Here is a 20,747-nt window from a genome sequence, read left to right as displayed (position 1 = left end):
GGGAGCCACAGCTTGGGCTAAGGTTTTATGTTTATGTCTTGTTCCCAGTATATATGTATATGTATCTATATACCGGGGCATGTCCCGAGGATATGAGTTGTTTGTATGTGATTGGTTTTGATTACGTGTGGGCATGTTTTATGATTTGAGATTAAATACTATTTTCAGTATTTAAGTTATAGAATAAATATTTTGGGCCCATTGTAAAGAAATTTTAAACTCGTTTTCCGCTGTAATTAGTTAACCCTAATCAGATTGCATTGTAATAACGATTAGGAGCTAAGGGCCCCACAACACCCTGGCTCGGAGCCCCACACCTCAACCATTCCCAAGTCCCGGGACATGCTCTCCGGCCCAAGGCTCCGTACCTTGGTTCTTAATAAGCCCAGGGCACTACACCCTGGCTCAGGGCACCACACCTCGACCATTCCCAAGTCCCGAGACATGCTCCCCGGCCCAAGGCTCCGTACCTTAGTTCTTAATAAGCTCAGGGCACTACACCATGGCTCGTGGCACCACACCTCGACCATTCCCAAGTCCCGGGACATGCTCCCTGGCCCAAGGCTCCCTACCTTGGTTCTTAACAAGCCCAGGGCACTACACCCTGGCTCGGAGCACCACATCTTGACCATTCCCAAGTCCCGGGACATGCTCCCCGGCCCAAAGCTCCGTACCTTGGTTCTTAATAAGCCCAGGGCACTACACCCTGGCTCAGGGCACCACACCTCGACCATTTCCAAGTCACGGGACATGCTCCCCGGCCCAAGGCTTTGTACCTTGGTTCTTAATAAGCCAAGGGTACTACACCCTGGCTCGGGGCACCACACCTGAACTATTTCCAAGTCCCAGGACATGCTCCCCAGCCCAAGGCTCCGTACCTTGGTTCTTAATAAGCCCAGGGCACTACACCCTGGCTCGGGCCACCACACCTCGACCATTTCCAAGCCCCCCGGGACATGCTCCCCGGCTCAAGGCTCCGTACCTTGGTTCTTAATAAGCCCAGGGCACTACACCCTGGCTCGAGGCACCACTCCTCGACCATTCCCAAGTCCCGGGACATGCTCCCCGGCCCAAGGCTCCGTACCTTGGTTCTTAATAAGCTCAGGTCACTACACCCTGGCTCGCAGCACCACACCTCGACCATTCCCAAGTCCCGGGACATGCTCCCCGGCCCAAGGCTCCGTACCTTGGTTCTTAATAAGCTCAGGTCACTACACCCTGGCTCGGGGCACCACACCTCGACCATTCCCAAGTCCCGAGACATGCTACCCGGCCCAAAACTCCGTACCTTGGTTCTTAATAAGCCCAGGGTACTACACCCTGGCTTGGGGCACCACACCTCGACCATTCCCAAGTCCCGGGTCATGCTTCCTGGCCCAAGCCTCCGTACCTTGGTTCTTAATAAGCCCAGGGCACTACACCCTGGCTCGGGGCACCATACCTCGACCATTCCCAAGCCCCGGGACATTCTCGCCAGCCCAAGGCTCCGTACCTTGGTTCTTAATAAGCCCAGGGCACTACACCTTGGCTCGGGGCACCACACCTCGACCATTCCCAAGCCCCGGGACAATATCTCCGGCTCAAGGCTTCGTACCTTGGTTCTTAATAAGCCTAGGGCACTACACCCTAGCTCGGGGCACCAGACCTCGACCATGTCCAAGTCCCAGGACATGCTCCCCGGCCCAAGGCTCCGTACCTTTGTTCTTAATAAGCCCAGGGCACTATACCCTGGGCTCGGGGCACCACACCTCGACCATTCCCAAGTCCCGGGACATGCTCCCCGACCCAAGGCTCCGTACCTTGGTTCTTAATAAGCCCAGGGCACTACACCCTGGCTCGGGGCACCACACCTCGACCATTCCCAAGTCCCAGGGCATGCTCCCTGGCCCAAGGCTCCGTACCTTGGTTCCTAATAAGCCCTGGGCCCTACACCCTGGCTCGGGGCACCGCACCTCGACTAATCTAAAATTCCGAGATATGATCTCTTGCCTGATTTTCCCATTTTTGTTATATGCACCAAGGTTTTATATCCGGGTTTATGGTTGCTTACATCTGGGTTAATTACCGAGTATAAGGCATTTGATTCGATTATAAGGATCAAAATCCCGGGTATTTATTTGAAGTTACCGGTTAATTCACAACACTTAGAAACTTTTTTGGTTATTTGCATAAAGGCAGTTATATTACCTGGGTTTCTTGAAGACTTGTCATAATATTATAAAGAACAAAAGAGGAAAATTGAAATTTCATTAATGAAAGCCCGAGGGCCAGATTTACAAAGGAATAAAAAGAAGTACAATCCTAGTCTATATCTACATGTTCGGGCCCTGGATGCTCTTCTCGGGGTGCCTCCTCCTCCTCCTCGCCCTCCTTGGGAAGGGATGCAATAGCCAGGCCAAAATCAGGAAATTTTTCCTTATCTTGGGGCAAGAGTCTGGCTTCCTCAAATTGTTCCCGGCATCTTATTCAAAGCCCGGGAGATCTGAGGCCCCTGCATCTTATTCAAAGCCCGGGATATATAAGGCCCCGGCATCTTATTCATAACCTGGGAAATTTGAGGCCCCGAAATCTTATTCAAAGCCCGGGAGATATGAGACCCCGGCATAATATCTTAAAACCTAGTTGGTATCAGACCCTGGTTTTTCATCTCGTCTCTAAGACATTTGAAGCCCCCGATGCTCTTAACACACTCAGAATTTTGTTTCAACACAAGTACAACTATGACTGATCGGGACAACGAGTCAAGCTCTAGCTCGACTATTTTAGGGATGGGTGGTGATACCCTCATAAGGATCCGGGTTGTTGTTAACCCGGTTTATTACTTGGATAGTCCGTATCAGAGCCATTAGCCCGGGCATTTTCTTCAGAATTCTCGGGCACTTCGTTTCTTCCCAAGAAATTATCATCATAGCCCGGGCTCTCAAGCAAATACCCGGGTACCCTACTACCCAGGCCACCTCGAGAATTGCACCACACTCGAGTGTGATTGGTACAGGCCATCTAAATCTATCAGAGCAACTTGGACTTAGAGTATTTTAGAAGTCATCAGAAGCTACAAGTATGGGCAGCCGACTTGCCATACTTAGTAGGTGGCACGAGAATCGAGGTACCTACCTCATTTTCCTACTATAAATAGCAGGTATTAATATCATTTAAGGATTCTGAAATTTTTGAACTCTAAAACACTTACATATTTTCTCTCAAATATTGTTTGTGTTCATCTGAAAACCTGCTGACTTTAGCATCGGAGTGGCCACGCCGGACACCCCTCCGGCGCCCATTCACGAGTTCTTTTCATTGTTTGCAGATGCTATCACAGCCATTATCTTCACTCAAAATTCCCAAACACTATAAATTTCATTTGATCCGTTGGAGCTCCTAACCCGGCTCACCCATTTCAGCGGGATCACATCAGATACGATATTAGAATTTTAGAAATAAAGTGTGATAGTTATAAGAGTTTCATCCATTATAGTTAAAGCTGTCAAATTTGTTGGGTTCGCCTGCCCCATCATAGATAATGAGTGGATTGAGTTCTGGGTCAAGTCAAAATAGGCGAGTCGGTTTTTTTGCTATAATATTTATATTTTTTTATGCATGATTAATGTGTTTTGAAAATTTTATATTATTTGAATTTTTTTATGTATGGTCGATAAATTTTGAAATATTTATATTATTTATAATGATTTGTGAATATTTTTTTCGACATTTTTTTAAAAAAATTTGACCGATTGACCTACCTAACCTACCACCCGAGGTAGGCTGAGTTGGAGTTTTCCCAACCCGTCCTCTTTGATGGCATGTTGAGGTAAGGCAGACCAGGTTTTTTGACAACTCTAATTATAATGTAGCTTATTAGATAATACCATAGAGGAAAATTAAAATTTTATTTCTATAAATTGACTTATTTTGGATTGTAATGATGTAGTTTGTCAAAACTTATTAGTAACTTCAATTTTTTTTAGTCATTTTTAATTTAACTTTTCTCTATCGAATTTTAACATGTATAAAATGAACTCTATTCATACCATACAAGCCACATAATAGATAATCAAACAACATCCGTTGGATTTAGTTCGAGGAAAAAAAATCATCAAACCAAAAAAAATATATATATATCAATTGGATGAAAACCAAACTTTAACAAGTTACAAAATTAAAATCTAAAACAAACAAACTTACATAATCAAAATCATAAATTTTACCGATACTAAAGTTATATGAATTTGTGCTCAAATGCCAAAAAAAAAAAAATCATATGGCAGGATTATATTTATCACCTTCACACCCCTTGCGGTCCCAAAATATTCATAATATCCGACAGTCACCGATATTTTGTTGCAAGCACCGATCAATACCACTGCAGCCAAATCCGAAACAGTAGTAAATCTGAAAAGAAGCCGGACGACGACAACCATCTGTGCGCAGCACCGATGAATTAAACCCCAAAAAGGGTCCATTCGACCTTAATCGAAGTATTCTTCAACAAAGAACAAAGACGTCTATCTGAGTTTGGATCAAGAAATTTGATATGAAGGAAGAGATTCGAAGATGAGTTTGAAATGAGTAGCAAATCCATCTCACTTGCCATTGCATTTAACTAAACTAGTAAAAGATCGATCTGAAATTCACCAGAGATTCATTGCAAATAAATCATGCTTACCATTAAACTTACATACGCTAATGAAGGGGGATTTGATATTCACCTTCATCCAATCCAAACAATACAATACAATCAAATGGTTATGAAATCTATTATTTCAAATAATACAACATTTGATATTTCATCATACATTTGCAACTCAATACGAAAAATAGGACCATGTCTTACGGGAAACATTTTCTCATTGATGGAGTTGATCTGGCTATAGACTCTGAAAAGCTAGCCTTACATTTGAAAGAATTGTATCGAAACTATAGTCACATTCAAGATTCAAATTAAAGTTTACAAGGAGCAAACTAAAGTTCTAATTTAACAGACAAGATCATGTAGCGCGGAGTCTATCTGTCTCCAAGAAAAGCATCCACCTCGATCATTTATTTAAAACATTTTTCAAAGGAAAAGATGAGGAATATAATACATCAGATGTCATGTACAATGTAGAGATATGCACAAATCATAAAACACCCAATCATCGAATAAAAATGAGACAAAAACCTATACCGATACACACTAATGGCTGGCAGTGGGTTATCTTCGTTAGTTTTCCTTGCCAACTTTTATTGGCTGAGCTTCAAAACCACCAGAAGATCTCTTCACAAGTGAATATGGCATGTAAGTGCCGAGAATCCTATCCCACGTGACAAAAAATGGCTGTGAAAAGTTATACTTGTTGCCATATAGCTGATGGTGAATATCATGATAGGCAGAGTTATTTCTAAAGAAAATGTGGAACAGATTTCCGGGTAGCCACAGCCCACAGTGATCATCAACTGTTTTGATGGTAGCAAAGGAAAAGAAGAAGATGGAAGCTCGAGGAGACATGCCTGAGACCAGGAATGACAAAGCTCCACCAATTGTGTCAAGAAGAAGACCCTCCAAAGGGTGGTTGTACAAAGCTCCAAAAGCATAGGGGACAACAAGCCGGTGATGCTGAGAATGGATATGCCGGTACAAGAACTTGTTGTGGTGCATGTAACGGTGCATGAAATATTGCCAGGTATCTAATACCACCATAGCGACAAAAAACTGTCGGGCAAGAACAATGAGGGAGGAATGTTGAGCATGTGCAGTTTCATTGTCACTTCCAGTGACCTAATGACAAATATAGTTACTACTCAGAAATATAAAGGGAAAGAATAACACATGTAATTGAGTTAGAAAAGCGCATACTTTAAGACATGGAACATAATTGGAAAATTATTATAAAAATATTTCCAGGCAGGAACACCGTCCATTATGTGTCTAAATATACAAGCCCCACAGAGACCAGCTCATATCCATTTCATCCATTAATCACCCAGAATATTTCCAGCTGGGGATAAAGACCACCTCAGAACAGTGCATGTTCTTTTCACCGAAAAATTTACTAAGGAATTCACTATGTAGCTTCACTTTTGCACAAAAGATTCATGCAACTGTTATTTAAATCAAAAAGAAATTTGAACACCATCTCCATCTGTCATTATTTTCAACGCTAGGTACATGATTAGAAAAATTTATATATACATCATTATGTTTGCTGGATTATGCATAGAACTAAAGAAGTATATATGCTGGTTTCTCAAGTTCCAGGTTCGAAGTGATGAAGTTTTGTGCTGTCTTTTTCCCTAAAATCTCATGGTCGAGTAAAAACAATAGTTTCTAAACTACCAGGATAGGATTTGATCTCCTGAAAAATTAAATGTTTTCTGCTACGAGGTGAACCCAACTCTTAAGGTGAGACCAAATGATATCTATTCAGGGCCGAGGAGAACTATCAGGAAGTAAAAGTACAATACATTAATACATGCCTCCAAATTCTCGAAGTTCATAACAAAACAATGCAGAAAATCATGGTATGGCAAATTCATTCATGTCGTGCCCCAGTTGATCCACAACAAAGGGAAATCATACGTATATAAATGAGAAAATCTATGTCCTAAATGGACCAAGTCTAGTTGATCAACCCTTAAACAACCATTCAGAACCCCGAAAGATCCTCTATTCAACAGTGTAGAAACACATTTATACTTGGTTTCCATTTACATTCCCATATTTGGAAGTAAATGGAGAAGAAAAGATTTGGGAAGTTACTTTTTATCAATATGACTCTAATCCCAGTGCTTTCAGACCAGCTAGTCTCTCTCCTTTTTAATTAAGCTTTAGGCTTTAGCACGCTTCATGTTATCATAACAGATTGGCACTTTCCACCATCAGAGAGGGAATTCTCAAAAACCTCATTTTCCACAATCTAATATGTCAAAGGCAAAATCTGAGAACTAAGATACTTGTCTAAGCTCCATGGTCCATAATGTCCAGTAAATATGTTAAGATTTGGATAACAACTGAAACCTAAATTACATATTTGAATAGCAAATAACAAGGTTTGTTTTAGCCCTAGTATCAAATGAGATAGGATGAACATTAAAAAAATAGTCAACGAAACATGAACAAAAACGTTGGAAAAACTTTCTTAATAAATGTGCCGTCTCAGGACACAAAGATTACTGTTTTGATTTGGTATCTGAAGAATATCAAGAAGAAACAATATTTAATGCCGATCCAATTCGTATAAATGATGCTAACAAGAAACAAATGATAATATATAATGCAAATTTTTTCAGGGCGGCACTGATCCAACTCGTACAAATTACCAGGATGCAAAATTAGGTAATTTCCAAAAAGAAAAACCAATCTTCAAACAACTATATACAAGGAGCACTTTACAAACTATAGAACCGCCAGAATAACAGTTATTTAAGATCATAAAACAGCATTTTCATGAAGTAAATCTCAACAAATGGTACACACATAAATACACATATATCTGTTTATCCATACTGGGTTTGAACTATACTTCTTAAACCCAATCATAAGTTAATCAATTCAATTCAGAGTAAAAATACTTTTGAAAGAGCACAATAGTTGTCAACAATAGAAACTAGCATACACGGCACGTTACAACCACCCCCCACACACACAACCCCCCCCCCCCCCCCCCCCCCCCCCCCCCCCCAAAAAAAAAAAAAAAAAAAAAAACCTCATTAATCCAAAAACAATTTCTACATGCTCAGAACTCACTATATCCATGCATAACATAATAGTTGAACAAATTCAAAAATAAAGGTAAACTTACAGCAAAGAGAACGGTGGCCACAACCGCCTGAACAGCCTGCTGAAGAAGGACCCCTTTGAACACATCTTTCTTGGACGCCAAATTCTTCTCATCTTCATCCTTCCTCGTGTGCAGCCTGTAATCATCGAGGAATCCTAGCCCAATATAGATTCCTGAATAAACCCAGTACACAATTATGGGTACAAACGTGCCCAATATCTCGTCCGAAACGTCCCATCCCTTCATTATCTCCATACCCAATTCTTCCTTCCCGGGATAGATTACAAGTGGGATTTCGATAAAAACACAATGCCGTATTGGTGTTGGATTATGAATTCGTCTGTTATCTATATTCCAGGATAAGGGACAAAAAAAAAATCAGAAAAAGATCCCTAGATCCAGACACAGCCTGGATCGAGAGTTTGGCATAAAATGGGTTCGCTGGAAAAAGTGAATCGAAACTGGATTCCAATCCGACGATTGATTTTTGATTTTTTTAAGAGAGCCAAGTTTTGGTCCAATCTTGATTTCGAGAAAGTTCAAAATTATAGGACTTTGCTCTGAACATAGGCGCCGGCAATATAGACCATAAAATATTTAATGAATATATATTATTTTACGAGATAGATTTCAACAAATCAGAGTGGCGCAGCGGAAGCGTGGTGGGCCCATAACCCACAGGTCCCAGGATCGAAACCTGGCTCTGATATTCGGAAGCAGACTTCCAACCCACTATTTTTTTGTCTGAATTTTTTATTCCAACATGATCCGACCCGAAAACTCAATTGGATCCTATCACGGATCGGTCCAAACCGAACCATTTGTTTTGATTGATTATGATTTCGATGTTTTAAAACTAATCAAACAGAAAATTATCAGTTTGGTTCAATGTTTATATTAAAAAAAATAATAACCAAATCAAAATGATTTAACAAGTATATATTTTTATTAGTAATAAATCTATCTGCAATTGATTTTTTTTTCTTTTTAAATCCATGTAATTATTTTTATTATTTTGCTGAGATATATTTGTTGATACAAATGAAAACAGATGATTGTCGAATTTTTATAGCTATTTGAGAAATTAATTTTTTTTTTTGTATTTTGCTGAGAGAATTTAAATTTTTATTATTTTACTCGGAGAATTTTTTATACCAATTTGAGAATTTAAATTTTTATACAAATTGTCACGTCCCAGCCCACTTGTGATATTGTCCGCTTTGACCTGAGGCCTCACGGCTTTAAAACGTGTCACAAGGGGTTACTACACGCTCATTTATATACCCATCATCTTTCCTATATTGTTTAGCGATGTGGGATTTCGCCTAAGGGAAGCGGACAATATCACAAGTGGGATGGGCCGTGACATTTGGTATCAGAGCGATGTTTGAGCCAGTGTGTGGACGCCGCACGATGTGACGCGTTTTAAATTCGTGAGACCTCGAGCCAAAGTGGACAATATCACAAGTGGGCTGGGCCGTGCTATTTGGTATCAAAGCCAATGTGTGGCGCCGCACGATGTGACGCGTTTTAAAGCCGTGAGGGCTCGGGCCAAATCGGACAATATCACAAGTGGGCTGGGCCGTGACATTTAGTATCAGAGCGAGATTTGAGCCAGTGTGTGGGCGCCGCACGATGTGACGCGTTTTAAAGCCGTGAGGTCTCGGACCAAAGCGGACAATATCACAAGTAAGCTGAGCCGTGACATAAATTTTGTAGTAACATGATTATTATTATTATTATTATTATTATTATTATTATTATTATATATCATTTTATAAAATGCATTCATATCTAGGCCTGGTTCGGTACGGTATACCGATTTATTTTAATAATACCGTATATCGTACCGAAATTTTTCGGTACCGAAAAATGAATACCGATACCGCACCCAAATTTCGGTATACCGTCATGTCGGTATACCGAAATTTCGGTATGACATAAATTACATACCGTTCTTACCAAAAAAATTCTGTATACCGTAATTTCGATACAGTATCGGTATAATACCGTCTGATACTCACGGGAAATTTAGGGTCCGATCCACGCAAGCGTCACTAATCCAGACACGGGCTTCAAAATTACCCTGGGCCTGAAATCACAAATAAGACCGTTAGGAGGGGGCCAGGAGGGTGTCCCGGCGTAGCCCCTCCGACGCTCAAGTCAGAGACTGAGGATATATGGGGGGAGCAGCTAAGGGCGCTGCTGAAAACAATATAGTGAATCCAATAATCATACGCTCCAACCTGGTATTTATAGGAGAATACCTAGGCTTGTCATGGGCCATTCTCCTGTGGGCCTTAATGATGGGCCGGGAATTTGGGCCGGATCTTGATGGGTTCATCCCTGGGTATCACCAGTCTCCCCCTCCCGAGTCGAACTGAATCGTAGGTTCAAAGTTCGATTGATTGCGTTGTTCTCGGTTTACAACATGTGAGTTGTGCATTTTCTTCCAGCCCTCCGTCAGTCTCCAAAAAGTTGGAAACAAATCAAATATCAATCCTAGCACCGCTTCATCATCACCTCGCCGCCTGCACGCCAGCCCCAACAGCGTGCGTCCGCCCTTGCGCGCCTCGCCCCCTCGCGCGCTCGCCCGGGGCCTTCGCCCCGCGCGGCCGCACAGCTCCCGCGCGCCACGCCCTCACCGAGCTCGTCCGGCGCCCTGCCGAAGCACTCGCCCCCTCGCGCACCACGCTCGCCTGCTCGCCCGGGCGCCGGCTCGCCCGCGTGCCACAGGCTAGCCCTCAAGCCCTCTGCCATGCCTTCACCCTAGCGCCTGCTCGCTAGCGCCACGCAATGCCACGCCACGCCAGCTCGCCCGCACCCCGCAGCTCGCCCGCCGCTCCAGCTCGCCCCTAGCCCCTCGCCTGCCGCTCTCGCCCTCGCCCGCCGAGCGTCTGCTCGCCGCGCGCCCCAGCGCCACACGCCAGCTCGCCCGCGCCCCGCAACTCGCCCGCCACTCCGGCTCGCCCGAGCGCCTGCTGGCCCCCGCCACGCCATGCCAGCTCGCCCTCACCACGCCAGCTCGCCGAGAGCCTGCCTGCCCGCCACTCGCTTGCCCTCGTGCCACAGGCTCGCCCTCAAGCCCTCGGCCACGCCTTCGCCTCGTCCAATACGTTGAGAAATTTGATATATTCCCTTGCGAATGATTGTGTTATTTCTGAAAAAATTATGGGGGCGTTGCCCCCACACCCCCACGACCTGACCGGGCAGGTCGATCCCCGTAAACTCTGCTCCCCGTAAACATCTTTTGTTATCGACTAACCAAATAAATTTTTCTCTTCCCAAACTCTGCTCCTCTGCTGGGCGATGCCTTAGCAGGAAAATAAAAACTCAACATCTCCACTCTCTAACTCCTCTGCTAGGTGACAGCTTAGCAGGAAAAATAAATTTAATTCTCCTCATCCACTCTTCTCCTCTGCTAGGCGATGCCTTAGAAGGAAAATAAAATCAACACCCCCACCCTCTAACTCCTCTGCTAAGCAGGGCCTTAGCAGGAAAAATCAAACTCTCACCTCATCATCTCATAACTCCTCTGCTAAACCGGGCCTTAGCAGGAAAATAAAATTCAACACCTCCACCCTCTAACTCCTCTGCTAGGCGATGCCTTAGCAGGAAAATAAAATCAACATCTCCACCATCTAACTCCTCTGCTAAGCCGGGCCTTAGCAGGAAAAATAAATTTAATTCTCCTCATCTACTCTTCTCCTCTGCTAGAAGATGCCTTAGCAGGAAAATAAAATCAACACCCCCACCCTCTAACTCCTCTGCTAAGCCGGGCCTTAGCAGGAAAAATAAATTTAATTCTCCTGATCCACTCTTCTCCTCTGCTAGGCGATGCCTTAGCAGGAAAATAAAATCAACACCCCCACCCTCTAACTCCTCTGCTAAGCCGGGCCTTAGCAGGAAAATAAAATTCAACTCCTCCATCTAACTCCTCTGCTAGGTGATATCTTAGCAGGAAAATTTAAATTCAACACATCCACCCTCTAACTCCTCTGCTAGGCCGGGCCCTAGCAGGAAAATAAAATTCAACTCCTCCATCTAACTCCTCTGCTAGGTGATACCTTAGCAGGAAAATAAAATCAACACCTCCATCCTCTAACTTCTCTGCTAGGCGATGCTTTAGCAGGAAAATAAAATTCAACGCGCCCACTCTCTAACTCCTCTGCTAGGCGATGCCTTAGCAGGAAAATAAAATCAACACCTCCACCCTCTAACTTCTCTGCTAAGCCGGGCCTTAGCAGGAAAAATCAAACTCTCACCTCATCATCTCATAACTCCTCTGCTAAGCCGGGCCTTAGCAGGAAAATAAAATCAACACCTCCACCCTCTAACTCCTCTGCTAAGCCAGCTAAGCCGGGCCTTAGCAGGAAAATAAAATTCAACACCTCCACCCTCTAACTCCTCTGCTAAGTGATACCTTAGCAGGAAAATAAAATTCAACACCTCCACCCTAACTCTGCTCCTCTTCTAGGCGATGCCTTAGCAGGAAAATAAAGATTCAACCTCGTCATCCTCTAACTACTCTGCCAGGCGACGCCTTAGCAGGAAAATAAATATTCTCCACCCTCACCTTCAAACTCCTCTGCTAGGCGACACCTTAGCAGGAAAATAAAATTTTTCTTTTCCCCAACTTTGCTCCTCTGCTAGGCGATAAACTTAGCAGGAAAATAAAACTTCTCCTCATCCCCAACTCCGCTCACCCCCTAACTCCTCTGCTAGGCGACACCTTAGCAGGAAGACAAAGATTCTCCACCCTCACCCCTAACTTCTCTGCTAGGTGACGCCATAGCAGGAAAATAAAATTCAACGCGCTCACCCTCTAACTCCTCTGCTAGGCGATGCCTTAGCAGGAAAATAAAATTCAACGCCCCCACCCTCTAACTCCTCTGCTAGGTTACGCCTTAGCAGGAAAATAAAATTCAACGCGCCCACCCTCTAACTCCTCTGCTAGGCGATGCCTTAGCAGGAAAATAAAATTCAACCCCTCCACCCTCTAACTCCTCTGCTAGGAGACACCTTAGCAGGAAAATAAAATTCAACGCGCCTACCCTCTAACTCCTCTGCTAGGCGATGCCTTAGCAGGAAAATAAAAATTCTTCTCTTCCACTCTGCTCCTCTCATCGCCGACTCTGCTCCTCTGCTAGGCGGTGCCTTAGCAGGAAAAATTTAACTTTTCTCCCCCCCACTCTTCTCCTCTACTAGGCGCAGCCTAAGTAGGTAAAATAAAATTCATATAATCCTCATAATACAAGAACAACCACGAACTTAATATAAGAACTTGGCTTTATTAAATATCAACTGATAACGTAAGACAAATTCAGGAACGAAATACATCAAAAATGAAGTAAAGATATTCTCTAAGGTGGTAAGCGTTCTCATGACTCTTTAGAGCCTTACCCAGCGCATTCTCCAACTTTCCTTTCTGCTCCTCTTGTACCTCCACAGGACAAAGTTACCCACGTAGAAGCTTCTCCGAATGACTCTACAACTGCAAGACTGAGCTCAAGCTTCCATGCGAATGCTCGTGACTTCTCGTTTCTTCTTCCGTCATGATTCTTTCATAACAACGACGTGCGACTTTTTGGTCCCCGCACAGGACTCCAACTCCTTTTCCCACATGAAACTTAAGCTTCTGATGATAACTGGAAGCTACTGCTCTAAAATCCATCAGGGCTGGTCGTCCTAGAATTCCATTATACGCTGACGGGGTATCTACTACAGTGAAGGCTATCATCTTTGTTACCCGCCGAGAATCAGTCCCTAAGGATAGGGGAAGAACAATCTGACCCAAAGGCAAGATGACGTGTTCTGCAAACCCATACAGCGGGGTGGATACTGGCTCAAACTCAAATCCTCCCATCTTCATTTGATCCAACGTGCTCTTGAACAAGACGTTCACGGAGCTTCCATTATCAATAAATATTCTCGCCACATCATAATTGGCAATGGTGGTCGTTACCACCAAGGCATCGTTATGTGGAGTCACAACGCCTCGGAGGTCTTCCGGCCCAAAGATGATGACGGGGTCTTGTGGTAAGTCTGCACCCCTAGATATCTCAAAGTTCTCCAACCTTCTCCCATGTGCCTTCCGAGCTCGCCCAGAGTCTCCATCAGTAGCACCCCCCGAGATCATATGAATCATTCATCTCGTAGGGTGGTTATCCTCATTCATTCCCCTCTTCGGTTCGACGAGCTCCTGAGGGACATCTTGACATCGACCTTCCCCTCTCTGCTCCCCGATCCTCTGATTTATCCATGGAGGGCCTGGACCACGCCTAGGGGGCGAGCGAGACCTTTGTCGATTCCTTAATGAGGATCCTTCTCGTCTATCCCTTGAAGACAATCTAGCACTGTACCCAACCCTTCGCGACTTCTCCCACCTCCCCGCGGGCTCCCTCACCTCCATCACCTCGTCCCGACTCCTATCTAGGGGAACATGGGATGAGAATTGTCTTCTACTACTAGTTCTGTCTTCCTCTCTTTCCCCCGCACCCCTCTTCCTTCCTCCTTTCTCCGCTCCCTCAACTCTACTTCCTCCGGGCCGGCTATCCATCCTTCTGTACCGTTGGGCATCTTCCAAGTTTACATATTTCTCAGCTTGAGCCAACAGATCATCATAGCTCAACGGAGGCTTCTTGACCAGCGACTTGAAAAACTCCCCTCCCCTCAGTCCTTGTGTGAAGGCACTTATCTTGATGTCAGGGGTAGCCGCTGGTATTTCCAGCGCTGCACTGTTGAAACGCTGGACAAATTCTCGCAAAGTTTCATTCTCTTGATGTTTCATCATGAACAGGCTCAAATAATTTTTCTGGTGCCTCTTGCTGCTAGCAGATCGGTGCAAGAAGGCAGCTGAGAAGTCCTCAAAAGAACGTATAGAGCTGGGCTGCAAAGTGTTAAACCACTGCTGGGCTGACCTCACCAACGTGTCCAGAAACACCTTGCACCTGACTCCATCCGAATATTGGTGCAACAGAGCCGCATTCTCAAACCTCCCCAAGTGTTCCTCGGGGTCAGTATGTCCATCGTACTCTCCCACATTCGACTGTCGAAAATTCGGAGGAAGCCCTTCTTCTAAAATGGTTAGTGAAAAGGGACTTCCTCTCTTGGCCCGGCGCTCTGCTTCCCACCTGTTGTCTCAACATCCGTATTTCCTTCCACATCTCTCCAATCTCTGCATTCCCTTCGCTTGGGAGGGGCTGGGTCTCTTCAATTCTGCTCTGCTGGCCCTCAACATTTTTCTCTCGCTCCTGGCGAGTGGCCTGCTCTTCAATGAACACAGATTCTTCGTTCCTCCTTATAGCCTCATCAACTGTCCGAGTGATAAATTGACCCAACTGCTCCAGGGTCAAGTTCCCCACATTTTCATTAGGACGGGGTTGCTCGACCCTGGTCTCTTGACGAGGTTGTTCAGTTCTTGTCTCCTGATGGGGTTGTTCCTGCCTCGCCTCAGCATGAGACTGTTCGGGTCCCCTCTGAAGACGCGATGACGCTGAGTTAACTCTTCTACTCCCTCTTCTCCCTACCATCTCTACGTCTCAACTCAAATATTTCCCACAGACGGCGCCAAGTGATACTCACGGGAAATTTAGGGTCCGCTCCCAGCAAGTGTCACTAATACAGACGCAGGGTTTTGAAATTGTCCTGAGCCTGAAATCACGAAAAAGACCGTTAAAGGGGGCCAGGAGGGTGTCCTGGCGTAGCCCCTCCGACGCTCAAGTCAGTGACTGAGGATATATGGGGGGAGCAGCTAAGGGTGCTGCTGAAAACAATATATTGAATCCAATAATCATACGCTCCAACCTGGTATTTATAGGAGAATACCTGGGCTTGTCATGGGCCATTCACTTGTGGGCCTTAATGATGGGCCGGGAATTTGGGCCGGATCTTGATGGGTTCATCCCTGGGTATCACCGTCTATACCAAATTTTTTTTAAAAAAATTGTTAATCTCATCACAATCACAACAAAATAATTTTATTATAATAATTTTTCGGTATTTCGGTATATACCGAATTACCGAAAATTTCAAAAACACATATCGATACTGTTACCGAAAATTTCGGTACGGTATAAGTATACCATTAAGATCGATATATGCGGTATATTTCGATATAATATGCACAATATATCGAAATTTTGGTATTTTTTCCCAGCCCTATTCATATCCACATACATGCACGTGTACACAATAATTGTTTGCTGCAACGTTCTTGGATTTGATTGGCCACTATGCCATGCCAGCCATGAAATCTCTAATAATATCAGATTAGGTAAGACGGTTTCAGATACAAAGATCAATTTTGAAAGATCAATCCGATTTGCGAAAAATATTACCGTAAAAAATATTACTTTCATCATCGAATACTTGAATTCGGTGCCCAGATTCTACCTCCATTTCATACGTCTATTTTGTGCCCGATCTCTGGCGGATGTCGGCCCGGCAGCCTGTTGATTATTCTAGTATTGCATCATAGCATGCCTGATTCTTTAAAATTACATCATAATGCCTGGTTTTTTTAAAACTATTTTAAGTGGTTAAATATTTAATATTATTTTTAGGATAAATTTGAAAAAAATACATCTGTCCATATTTACTTTAAAATTTAGTACTTAGATAATTTTTTTTACAAATCAGTACATGACACACATTATAAATTAGTTTTAACTCCCTAATGCTATGTTTGGTAGCCATGATAAGGGAATGATTATTAAATAATCATCATTTATCTCATGTTTGGTTCATTTTTAATTTAGCATGGAAGCCCTGTTCATTAAAGGATTCGAAGTGCTACCCTGTTCCGGTACTCTTCGAGGAGGCATATCTGATTATCAAAAAGGTTAGCAACCAAATACAACAAATCTGTTTCAGTCCTCCTCCGATCATCTTACTGCTGATCAAGAATTGGTTCTGATTGAATCTCAATAATACACATTACCATATCAAAGTCAGATAATCAGGTAAACATGTATTAAAGCAGTAATTCATGCTAACAATCAAAAGCAGGAAAGAAAACTCAATCTACCCCGCTCACTAGCTCCTATCTCAGTCTAAAGGATCTATCGCTCTGATACCACCTGTTGTGGGGACCCGGACGCTAATCATCTTCTTAATCGTCATTGGGATAATTGGATCAATTTAATTAATCTGAGTCTAAATTTTTTTTTTACATGCGGAACGTAATGGAGTCACACTCATATACATATCAGTATAAAAGTACAAGTCTTGTACAACATACATCAAAATCAAACTAGGGTTCAACTATTATACATCAAGTGCTGAAACCCAAATCTATGTCACAGTCCGTAGTCTCCACTCTATGTCAATCTCTCTTCATCTCCTTGACCATGATCCTGTCCCACCTGTTGCCATGCACACATACAAACACGACAACAGCCGGATAACTCCGCAGAGAAATACATCCCAGTATAAGCAATGTATACATGCAATCATATCAAACATATAAAAGCATGAAACAAATATCAATAACATGTAATGTAATCTGAAAACATGAATCGATATAAAATGTAACTCAACTAGTGACTCGTCATCTCCGACTCGACTCATATCTAATTTAGGGATCCCGGTTCCTGGATATTGGCACCTATATCGACTTTCAGCGATAAGAGTCAATCCACTCTTAAGCAACATCGATATAAGTCCATAATCCAGTGTCCTGGCATATCCACCACAGACTTGGCACATCCGCCTTTCCTATTCTGACAATGTGCAATGTGCCCGTGACCACTCGATCACCATTAGGCACCTCTGTCAGTGACTCTTGCTCAATAGCTATCTGCTATACTCTGCTTTTTCTATAAATCAATAGACTCAGCATACAACATTGCAAACATCAATGCAATAAAATAAAGTATGTGATTTTTGTGAAACTTAAATCCGATCTCACTCAAGTCGATCTCCCGTTTAACACTGTCTTATACCTTTCTTTCGTAGTCTCGATCTGAAAAATTGGAAGTTCTGAATTCAAGACTGTCTTTGTTAATCTGAAATGACATATCGAGAATAATAATATCAACATTCCACTCCCAATTCAATACTGAATCTGATCAATTTGAATCTAATTCAAAATCAACGGCATAACGGCACAATCCCGATATCCCCGTCAATACAATATCAACATATATCAATTACAAATCATAACTCATATCCGCTACAATCTGTAATCAATCAATAATCCAAATCTATTCAATTTCAATCGATAAAATCAGAAAGTCATAACAATTCCAAAATCAACTTGTTCTTCGATCTGACTTCGATTCTACGATGTCTAATATTCCCAGAACACATAATAATGATCAAATAACAATTCCTCCAATATCATAATTTCAAATCATGAAGGAACATAATAAAACTTATGTCTCTTTGAAGTTCTTGACGAGAGGATCACAGAACTGTGTTCGGATCGAAGTTCTGATAACCAGATCTTGTTGAATCGAATTCTAGGCTTTGGAAGGAAATCTTGGAGAAATTCTATGGAGCTCTCGGTTCTTCCCGTAAATGGTGAAGGAAATGAAACTTTATTTATATCAAATGCATGACAAGTGTCCCACTCAAGTCATAATAGCACTTTAGCCCCTGAAATCTTCACTATTTGCAATTTGGTCCACACAACTCTTTTTAATTCAATTTCAATCCTATGGAATTGTAAAACCATGGAATATGACTCAAAATTCCAAAATTCATAAATTAAATAATCTCGGATTAACATGATAAAATCTCGGGCCTTACAATTCTCCCCCTCTGAGACAGGATTTCGTCCTCGAAATCGCAGGCAATCAAATTACATAAGATAAGAAGATATAACAGAAACTAAAGTAAAAGACTCACATCAGTGAAATAATTCTGGGAATTCCTGTCTCATATCTGATTCAGTCTACCAAGTAGCTTCCTCAATGCCATGACGAGTCCATTGGACTTTCACAAGAGGAATAATCTTCGTTCTGAGTTGTTTTTCTTTACGATCAATAATCTGGATTGGTTTCTCGATGTAACTCATAGATTCATCAAGTTCTGCCTCGTCTGGCTGAATAATATGAGAATCATCAGGGAGATACTTCCGCAGCATAGATATATGAAAGACATCATGTATTCCAGATAGAGAAGGCGGTAATGCGAGCCGATAGGCACGATCTCCTATCTTCTTGAGAATCTCGTACAGCCCAATATATCGTGGAGACAGCTTCCCTTTCTTGCCAAATCTGACAACTCCTCTGAAAGGTGAAATCTTTAAAAATACTCGGTCTCCTGCCTCAAATACCAACGGTCTACGTCGAACATTGGCATATTTGGCTTGTCTGTCTTGAGATGTCTTCATTTTCTTCTGAATCAGCTTCACTTTTTCTATCATATCTCTAATCATATCAGGTCCAAACTCAGGTACCTCAGAGATATCATCCCAATACAGAGGGGATCTGCACTTCTTATCGTACAATGCTTCAAACGGAGCCATCTCAATACTCGTCTGATAGCTGTTATTGTATGAAAACTCACAAAGTGGCAATGCATCTTGCCAACTAGTGCTAAAATCAAGCACTATAGCTCTTAGCATATCTTCCAATGTCTGGATAGTCTGCTCTGACTGTCCGTCGATCTGTGGATGATACGCGGTACTCAGATGTAGCTTCGTACCTAGAGCCTGCTGCAAACTCTGCCAAAAGTGAGAAGTAAACCGAGGATCACGGTCTGATACAATCGACTTTGGCACTCCGTGCAATTTGACCACTTCTCTGACATAAATCTCTGCCATCTGGTCATATCTATACGTCATCTGATACGGAATAAAGCATGCTGATTTGGTCAATCTGTCAATCACAACCCAAATCGCATCACAATCTCGGGAGGAACGCGGTAACTGCGTCACAAAATCCATGGAAATGTGATCTCATTTCCATTCAGGAGTAGACAAATTGTGCAGTAGAACTACTGGTTTCTTCTTTCAGCTTTGACCTGTTGGCAATTCAGACACTTGGAAACAAATTCAGCAACATCAAATTTCATCTGTTTCCACCAAAACTGTGTCTTCAAATCATAATACATCTTTCTGCCACCCGGATGAATACTGAATCGACTATTGTGCGCTTCTGCCAATATCTGCTGTCTCAACTCTGAAATATTTGGCACAACAAGACGATTATTCACATACAGTACACTGTCACGTACCTGATATTCTGATCGATGTCCTGATCTGACCACCTCAATCGATTTTTGCACTTTCTGATCAACTTTCTGAGCCGCTTTAATTCTCAAATCAGCTCTAGTTCAGCTTGAACATCATACAATCTCAGTGGTCTACTATCTGTATCAAATACTAATCCAGACAAACAGCAATTTTTTTATGAAATTTGAAACACCAATCGTCGACAAGGATAAGGAACATACCTTTCGACTCAGTGCATCAGCTGCTGCATTGGACTTCCCCGGGTAATATTTGATTTCACAATCGAAATCCTTCAATAAATCAAGCCATCTTCGTTGCCTCATATTCAGCTCTGACTGTGAAAATAGATATTTCAGGCTTTTGTGATCAGAATAAATCTCAAATTTCTCACCATAGAGGTAATGTCGTCATATTTTCAAGGCAAATACAATGGCTGCCAATTCAAGATCATGAATTGGGTAGCAAGTCTTGTGTGGCTTCAACTGTCTCGAAGCATAGGCAATGACATGGCCTCGCTGCATCAACACACAACCCAAACCTCTGTGAGAAGCATCACAATAAACTACAAATCCACCAGTACCTGACGGGATAGTCAAAACCGGAGCACTGGTCAATCTCTTCTTCAGCTCTACAAAACTGGACTCACACTACTCAGACCAAACAAATGGAGCATTCTTCTGAGTCAACTGCGTAATAGGTTTAGCAATGCTCGAAAAATCTTTAATAAATCGACGATAATATCCTGCCAAACCCATAAAACTGCGAATCTCTGGCACCGATGTCGGTCTCGACCAACTGATCACGGCTTC

At 42.9% G+C, this 20,747-nt stretch overlaps 1 protein-coding gene across 1 annotated transcript; it reads right to left on the bottom strand.

The window, feature by feature from the left end:
- Window positions 1–4,903: 4,903 nt before the first annotated feature.
- LOC142520797 (sphinganine C4-monooxygenase 1-like) lies at window positions 4,904–8,317 on the bottom strand. The gene is made up of 2 exons (XM_075623925.1): window positions 7,779–8,317; window positions 4,904–5,755 (listed from the first exon to the last, which is right to left on the bottom strand). Exons 1-2 carry the CDS (start codon window positions 8,010–8,012, stop codon window positions 5,201–5,203), a joined length of 789 nt encoding a protein of 262 aa, XP_075480040.1. The 5' UTR covers window positions 8,013–8,317; the 3' UTR covers window positions 4,904–5,200.
- Window positions 8,318–20,747: the final 12,430 nt, after the last annotated feature.

This window comes from Primulina tabacum, chromosome 12 (assembly GCF_025594145.1).
Source record: "Primulina tabacum isolate GXHZ01 chromosome 12, ASM2559414v2, whole genome shotgun sequence".
Classification (NCBI taxonomy): Eukaryota; Viridiplantae; Streptophyta; class Magnoliopsida; order Lamiales; family Gesneriaceae; genus Primulina; species Primulina tabacum.
This window is presented reverse-complemented; position numbering and strand designations above follow the sequence as displayed.